Consider the following 8,811-nt stretch of genomic DNA (forward strand, 5'->3'; position numbering starts at 1 on the left):
CAGTTTTAGATCACATTATATCTCTGCTATGAAAATGTTAATAAGCTCATGTTTTAGCCGAAAACAACCACAAGGAGAGGAGTCTGGAACACCTTCAGATATACCCACTTGGAGCTCCAACCTTGGGTGCATTCCAGTTGGTTTTTTTGACTTGTGACTTGGAAATTCTGACTTCTGAGTAAAAACTTAACATACAGAGTTTGTACAGGTGCTTGAAAACCTTGAAAATGCTTGAATTTTAACGTGGTGTTTTCAAGGTTTGGAAAACTGCTTGACTTCATTATGAAGTCTTTAAAATTGCCTGATATTCTTACTGCACAGATCTGTGATAAAAAGCACTCCAATGTTTCAATAACTGCTGTCTCGAAAACAGTAGATCCATAACATGATTGCAACAAGGACCAAATCCTCCAGTAGCTTCCTGCAACATATGCAAGAAAGACCTGCAGCTTTTTGCATTGGGAGAGTCGGCGCTTTCAATGCAAATTGATTGAAGGATGGACCGAGCAAGGTTTTTATGTCATTTACTGTACTTTAAAATGTGCAACAACAAAACATTTATAATGAAAATGCCACCAAAGGTGGTTAGCTGATGGTTTAATTACGCAAAACGTAGCTGTGGCTTGGCCAGGGTTCATCATGCGTGGTGTGCTTCAATGTCTTTAGGGCTCCTTCTGCCTATTTGTCCCTTTTTATAGTAATACTATAACTTGGAAAATTTTAATTAGTTGCATGGTATTTTAGATTGTTGATAACCTTCACATAGAGAAAGTTGTGTGCGCCATGGTTATAAAGCTCAATGGAGAAAAGGCGCACAGATACAGAATGCTCTGAAGTTTGGTGCTGAAAAAGAAATGTACCTTGAAATTGCTTGAAACTTGCTTAAATTTCACTGTGGGAAAAGTGTTTGAACCCTGAACAAAACACAGACAAAAAAATAATTATTTTAAATTAGAAATAGTACATGTTTAAATTAATGCTTATATCTGATATATTAATTAATTAGCACTTTCTTAATTTAACATAATTAAAACATGAATAAAATGCTATGCTGTGATTATTGTCCTAAATGCAAGATTTAACTGATATTAGGTCAGGGTCACTGGTGAATGCTCCCTTTGAAGGCTTTGAATGTTCAGTGTTTGGGGGCGCGAAGCTGAAGTTTCACCTTTTCGTTGATATTAGTCAGAACTGTCGTCTTGTTGAGCTTTAAATTATATACAGTTGTTTTAAATTAGTACTGGAACTTTTGGCCCAGTCTCACCGTTGGTTCCAGTGGAAACAACAGCTGCATTTTTTAAAACCTCAGTGACTCTGTGAGCTTTGAGAAGACAACATCACTTCCATGTAAACAGTAAGAGCAAAACTGATTCATTAACTGTTTCTGATTGAACCGTTTATAACTTCATATTTAGATTCAAATACAGCATCAGTCTTTATGTATTATTCTTTTTATTCAAGTTAATTTAAAGCACTTTAATCAGCTTGGGTTGTTTTTCAATGTATTTTTTTAAATTTCTAGACATGTATATGCCTCAGTTTAAAAAATGCACATAAAGTGGAAGGAGACAAGTGTTATTTAAAGGTTAGTTTTTCATTTCTGCATTGTGCAAACAGTCTCTGTTATTTGTTTTAAATTCTAGAGTTAATTTATGAATAAAGAAGCAAAAAGAAGTGACACAGAGAACAAAATGTCATCCCTGGAAAATGTAAGTCACCAGAACACGTCGCAATTTTACACACAACTACTTTGGCTCTCCAAATTGTATGGTTATTTTTCTTCATAGAGCAAGAGCTGCAGGAGTCCAGACGTGCCTGAAGATGAAGGAGAAGAGGGACGCAGCTCCAAACAGAGACACTCTGAGGAGAAACCTCAGTGTGAACAGTGCGGCAGGAGATTTGCTAACGCAAGGAATCTGAAGCAACATCAGCAAATTCACACAGGAGAAAAGCCTCACATCTGTAGCTACTGCAGCAAGGGTTTCCGAACCTTGAGCAATCTGAAAGCTCATCAGAAGAGCCACATTGGGGAGAAGCCTTACAGCTGCAGCCAGTGTGGAAAGAGTTTTACTCAGTCAGCCTCCCTGAAGGAGCATCAGAGAATCCACACAGGAGAAAAGCCCTTTCTCTGTGAGTTGTGTGGAAGAACTTTTAGATGTTTGCATTCTTTTAAGTATCATCTACTTGTCCACAAAGGAAAAAAGGCTCATATCTGTAGCTACTGCAGCAAGGGTTTCTTAACCTTGAGCAATCTGAAAGCTCATCAGAGGATCCACACTGGGGAGAAGCCTTACAGCTGTGACAGATGTGGACGATGCTTCACTTGGTCAGTAACTTTGAAGCAGCATCTGAGAATCCACGATGAAGAGAGATCTTAACCACATCCATCAACTGATGCCTCCAGCTGCTATAAGTTTTGTCTTGCTGTTTCACAGACACCAACAGTGGAAACGTCTTTGAATTAAACTAATTTTCATGTAACTTATGGTTTGATATTTTCTTACAGATTTCCAGACTAAACTACAATATCTGCATTTACTGCATTTTAAAATCTGATTGTTATAACTAAAAGTGTCACCACAGAGTTCTTGGATGTTCCTTCAATGTTTAGCAGAGGACTCAGCTTTGTAAGAATTTAATCATCCTTCATCTTTGGTTCATCTGAAACCCTGATGTCCTTCTGTCCAGTCTCCTATTGGAGACATCCCAAACTGGTCTAGTCCTAGACAGGACATCTAATACTTCCAGGTACATTATGGTGCCCAGTCTCAGTCCTCAAGGGTTGATATCCTGCATATTTTAGGTGTTTCCCTAGTTTAGCATACCTGAATGAAACGGTGGGTCATTAGTAGGTCTCTGCAGAACCTGATGACATACTGAGGAGGTAATTCAGCCATTGGACTCAGCCCTGTTGAACTAGGGACACATCTAAAACATTCAGGACACCAACCTTTGAGGACAGGAGCTGGACCCCCCCTGATGAAGACAGACTGATTCGTGTCTCGGCTCCAACAGAATGTCCAGCTGCACCAAGAGTGGACTGTCCACACTGTGTCTTCACTTCGCTGACCTGGTAAAACCAACTTCCAGATGTTCACTGAGAACAACAATGTCCTACTATTAAATTTGTCAGGAATGACAGATTCCACTTTCATAACTGAAACATTAAGGCTCCTAAATGACTGAAAAGAGTCATTAAACTTAAAGATAATTTAATAACGTGATGATTACAGTCTCTCCAAAGTCCTAAATGTGAGTGTGTTGTAAACACCTCCCTCATTAACACCCTGCATCATGAGCTGCCTAACTTGACCCCAGACTTGCATTTTCACCAGATGTTGCTGTAGCTTCGGGTAATTAACTCGTTTCCAAACAATAAGCTCAAGTGGTTCAGTTCTTCATAAACGCTTCATCTGCTGATCAATGATCCCAAACAAGCTGTGGAAACAGAAACTGATGGAACAAAATATCTGAGAGTCAGCAAGGTCCACCATGAACCCATAGACTGGCTTTATGGAGCTCACAATCCAGTCCACTAGGTGGCAGTATAAAACCCCACCCACTTTCCTATAAATGTAAGTGGACTCCTTCACTTCCTGTTTGACATTTAGACCTTTCACCTGTTCTTGTTCTGATGGAGGGAGCACATGGAGCAGAAATATTTGGGTAATTGCACTTTTAAATTAATCAATGACTTTAAATCTGTAATTGTATTAATCTGAGTGTGAATGTGGAGATAAAATGGTGACTGAAGAGGAGAAAGTTTAGGTCTGAGTAGATCTGCTTTGATTCTCCAACTTCTGGATGAGCTCAATGAAACTGGTTTGAATGTTGGATTCAAATGAAAGCTTGTTGCACAGAAACTCTGAGATCACTCAGATTCAAGGGTCTTTGTTTGTTGAACAGCTTTCAGGATATGTTGGTGTTAGCATGTGGAGGAAAACATGCTAACTGAGATTAAAGTGCTTGAAGAACTTCTTTTTGGTTCTTGATCATGTTTCTGTCTTAAGAAGCTTTTCAATGCTGATGGTCAGTTTCTGCAGGTTTTTCAGAACGTCAAGCATGTTCTAATTTTAATATTTTCTGTAATTTGTTAAAACTTAAGATATTGAAGTAGTCTGGGTGATCAGGTTTCCATGTAAGAAATTGTAAGGAACCAACATTTGTGTTGTGCCATTGGGTTCGAATGTTACATGTACCAACTGCCACTCTTTGGTTGGTTGGCAGAAAGGTTTCAGACACTATGCCGTAGACCCGATGGTCATGGGTTCTAACCTTGGGGCAACCACCTGGCATTCTAAGTGAAACTTTTACATGTGCTAAGAATTGGATGTCAGTCTGCGTTATTTGTTCCAGCTAGATATCCTGCCTTATCAGTCGGTTTGTTGGCCATGTTATTTTAAGTGCTATGCTATGGATCTGATGACCCTGGGTTCAAACCCTGCCACCTCCAGTCCTTCACCAAACAAATTCAAACTATGTTTCACTCCAAAAACCATTATCCCAAAAATCCGAATCACAGCTAGATATCAAGGAGGTACTTCCGACTGGGGCTCAGTAGGAAGAGTAGTCGTCTTGCAATCAGAAGGTTTTGGGTTTGATTCCAGCTTCCTCCTGCCACATGTCGATGTGCCCCTGGGCAAGGCACTTAACCTCAAGTTGCCTACCGATCTGTGTATCGGTGTATGAATGTGTGAGCGTTAGTGAGTGCGATTGGGTGAATGTGGCGCTAGTGTAAAGCGCTTTGAGCGGTCTGTATGACTGGAAGAGCGCTATATAAGTTCAGTCCATTTACCATTTACATGTATGATGCTACACCAAGGGGGAGCCAGGATGACAGGTTAGGGTGGGGATTTATCGTCATCTTCACCACCGTTTTAGAGGAATTTAGTCTGATCAGTGTGGCTGACCTGAAAGATCCTGACTGGATATAGTCACCGGTGAAAATACCCTATGCCAAGGCAGATCTAGAATCTATTAATGTACTCTGTGAGATCTATAAGGAGTTAAGGAACACAGATCAAACCACTGTGAACGGGTCTAGTTGTGAGATTGTTCGTGAACGTAAGTCTCCAGTGGCGCAGTGTCTGGTTCAAGTCCTGGCTGTTACTAAGCCTGCATCAATCCAACATACATATGGCTAGGGTAGGGATTATGTGGATTGTGATAATTGTTCCTAGGATAGGTGAATCTTCCACCATATACGGTTTGTGTTCATATTTTGATGTGATATAGAAAGTGTTTCTCCAAAGGTTCTACATTTCTGTTGCCCCATGTAGTTTTACTTGGTAGGCCATGTGTGGATTGTTTCTTTCTTTCTTTCTTTCCTTCTCCCTTCCTTCCTCCACTTTGTTGTTCTTCCATTGTAGCTAGGGCTCTGCAATTGTTGATGTTTTGTTTAATTATTATCATATTGCTGTATTGAACTGAAAGTGTCAAGTTCATAATCATTCCTGATCTTGTGTGGGGGGTTTATTTTGTTCCTCGATGGTGTTTTTCCTCTGTATTTTTGTCTTATCTTTTCATCCTTGTGATGTTTCTATATGCTTGGTTGGTTCTGTTCTGTCCTGTACCTTTGACCTGTGTACGTTCGCCGCTTACAGCCCTAGATTTGTATAGTTTTCATGTTTACTTGGGTTGATCAGTAGAATGAAGGTATACTAGTAAATCCTTTTGATTTTCTTGTTAAACAGGTGACACTTTGTTAAACTTCAAGCCCAGTCTTTCCAGCTAGACATTCTTGAAACAGCAGCGTTGGCCACCAGGATGTTGCTGCTTCCATGAGCAACATCTAAAACTTGAACAATGTTTCAATAACATCTAGTACTGTCCTTCCTTCTCTAGATGATGTTTCAACATCACCGACAACTTCCTTAAACTTCTACTAAACAAATTCCCACAGCAGGTAGAGACACTACTGGAAGTAGAGTTGCAGTTAGTGTTTCTTCAACAAGTTTATCAACCATCTTAAAACAATCTTTAACAAACAAAACAACTAACTTCTGATTTCACCCGTTGGTCTTTCAACTGGCTGGTGGTGTTTAAGTTATGTAGACAGGTGGATTGGCTGGTACACTGGTGCGGTCAGAACTACCTTGAACTGAACCCACTCAAGACTGTGGAAATGGTGGTGGACTTTAGGAGAACACTACCCCCATAGACCCCCTTCACCATCCTCAACAACACTGTATCGGCCATGGACCACTTCAGGTTCTTAGGAACCACCATCTCTGAGGACCTGAGATGGTCTTCACACATAGACACTGTTCGAAAGAAGGCCCAGCAGAGACTGTACTTCCTGAGGCAACTCAAGAAGTTCAACCTTCCACAGGAGCTGCTGGTCATCTTCTACACTGTCATCATTCAGTCTGTCTTGTTTTCATCCATCTCAGTGTGGTTTGGCTCATCCACAAAACAGGACAGGTCCAGACTGCAACGAATAATCAGGACTACAGAGAGAATCATCAGTTAGTTCAGTTCTTGTTTCTGGATGTAGAACACCTCCCCCCAATTCTACTGCTCTGGACCATCCAGTAACAGAATTTGAACTAGACACTGCATCCCTGGTTCACAAACAATCCCACCACAGCACCAGATCTCTATACAACTTCACTTGCTCTCCCAGCCTGTCTGATTTCTAGTAGTTAATTTCAGTTTCCAATTTAGAAATCACACTAAATCTTCTGAGTTTTACCAGGAATTAAACTAACAGCATTTGAAGTTTGACACCTTGATTGTGTAGCTTTGTTGATAATGCCACCAGACCACAAGAACTACAACAGGCTTCTCTACCCTCTGACCTTCCAAGACAACCACTCTCACTAACTTTCAGAAGTCTTTACTTATACGTACCATGTTTACCCTGAAAAACATTAAGTTTAAGTTCTGGTAGACGTTATCTCGGAATTTGGACTTGAACTTCCAATAAAGTCATCTGGAGTCTTCCAATTTACTTTGAGTTATCTAATATTATTAAAGAACAAAACTCTTACCTATAGACACACACTTAAATATGAATTTAGAGCAACGATTCATCTCTGTTCATACCCATTAAACTTTTCGTTACAGTCTGTCACATTAAAATCACAACTTTAGTGCATTTCATTGGGATTTTATGTGATAGACCAACACAAAGTAGTGCCTAATTGTCAAGTGGAAGGAAAAGGCCAAACAGGTCGACAGTTTGGTTTTCTTTTTGGCAAATAGACATAAAAAGTATGGGGAGCAATTGAGTCCTCCTATGTGTATTTCACTCTCAGTATAAATGCAGCGGTTCTGTAAAGGGACCAATTGTTTGTTAGAGAACATTAGAGAACAAACAGCATCACGAGGACCAACAAACACTGACCAGAACAGCTTCCATGTCCTTGCTGTGTCCCCCACATACAGTGCCAAACACCCTGCCAAATGTCCCCAACTAGTTCAAACTAATGCAGACCTTCCCCAAGCAGGGATTGTGGCTAAAATCAGGCAAAAAAGATCTTATGTGTCCTCAGTGTGAAAAAAGTGATCCTTTTTCTAGCTTTTACACACTCTCACAGAATGTCTTTTTGTTACTGCATGTAGGAAATGTGATTTAAACATCTGTGGGTTGAATAAAACCCTGGATCTCCCGACAGAGGAGCTGATTAATCGTGGGTCTTCGAGACACCCTGGCATCTGTATTAAGCATACGTTCCAAATACAAGAATGAGCATCATTAAATTATAATGATTGATGGACGTTGGGTCTTCATTAAAACATGGAAAAAATGTGACAGCATTTAAAGAAAGGAAATGAAATGTTTCCAAGGAAGTTTTCCGTTCTCGATTATTGTTGTTGTCAAACCTTTGCCACCGAAAGGAAAGGCCCTTATTCACACAAATATTTACTGCTTCCTTTGAGAACTTAACTGAATGCACCAAAATGTCAATTTCAAAGATCACATTCTGCTCTACCTACTAGCAACAGATCCTTCTGGTGTGGCTACATTGAGGTGGTGGTGCTCAAAGCCCTTGGTCATGACACTGGCCTGAATGCAGATGAACTGGGAGAGCTGTTTAGCACTGCTTGTAGCTTCAATTAGAAAAGTATTCTCACTTCAAGCAATACCACTGAGACATTCAACAGTAACAAAAAAGTATTCTAGTCTGTAGTCCATATGGTGGACTCTAAACCTTTAGGTCTGTGTAATAACTTTTACTGGTTTTGGCGTAGTACACTGTCACAAAGAAACCAAACATCTACCAGGAGGTTTTGAATGAGGCAGTAGAATAAGATTAACAAAGAAAAATCTTAATTGGATTAGGCCCTTTCATGACTTTTTGTGCTTTGAGTAGAAGTAAATGTCGCTGACCGTTGTTTTCTCACATTTTGCCCATCCAGAACCATGTCTGTAGAAGACCTTACCAAAGACCGTCTCTTTTATAATAAAAGAAGACAGAAAACGGTCAGAAGAATGGATGTTACAGGATGTATTGTTTGGGGTGTTTTATTGTCTTAAGTCTATTTTCATCTTGCACTTCTATAAACTAATACTGTTAATGGACAAATAATTGCAGCACACAATATATCGTAGTAGGTCTAGAGGTGATACTTTGCTTTCTTTCTGTTCATGTTTTTTCCAACTGCAAATGAGTTGAGATACAAATACATAAGAACACATTTTAAATCTAATCATGTTAACTTATTTTCCGTAAGACTCGGCTCCTGTAACCTCTCTCTGAGAACTTGTGAAGATCTGTCAGTTATCCTTGGCTCTCAATCCTGTTGTCTAAGAGAAGTTGATCTATGTAACAACAACCTGCAGGACTCAGGGGAGAGGTCACCTAC

The 8,811-nt window shown here is 39.9% G+C and overlaps 1 protein-coding gene across 2 annotated transcripts; it reads left to right on the forward strand.

The window, feature by feature from the left end:
- The first annotated feature begins 1,218 nt into the window (after positions 1-1,218).
- On the forward strand, positions 1,219-2,481 carry LOC124861863 (zinc finger protein 679-like). Of its 2 annotated transcripts, XR_007036776.1 has the most exons (3): positions 1,219-1,354; positions 1,644-1,709; positions 1,788-2,481. XR_007036776.1 is itself a non-coding variant. In XM_047355814.1 (2 exons), the coding sequence occupies exons 1-2, from the start codon at positions 1,653-1,655 to the stop codon at positions 2,376-2,378; spliced, it is 648 nt and encodes a 215-aa protein (XP_047211770.1). In that variant the 5' UTR covers positions 1,448-1,652; the 3' UTR covers positions 2,379-2,481. The 2 variants fall into 2 exon arrangements, 1 of the variants encoding a protein (XP_047211770.1); XM_047355814.1 differs by lacking the exon at positions 1,219-1,354 and having other exon boundaries at positions 1,448-1,709.
- Positions 2,482-8,811: the final 6,330 nt, after the last annotated feature.

Source organism: Girardinichthys multiradiatus, chromosome 24, assembly GCF_021462225.1.
Source record: "Girardinichthys multiradiatus isolate DD_20200921_A chromosome 24, DD_fGirMul_XY1, whole genome shotgun sequence".
Lineage (NCBI taxonomy): Eukaryota > Metazoa > Chordata > Actinopteri > Cyprinodontiformes > Goodeidae > Girardinichthys > Girardinichthys multiradiatus.

Excerpts from the sequence above, each read along its gene's own strand:
- LOC124861863 (XM_047355814.1), top strand. The coding sequence starts at position 1,653 with ATGAATAAAGAAGCAAAAAGAAGTGACACAGAGAACAAAATGTCATCC. Across the intron at positions 1,710-1,787 it reads AAATGTCATCCCTGGAAAAT|AGCAAGAGCTGCAGGAGTCC; the intron begins GTAAGTCACCAG and ends TTTTCTTCATAG.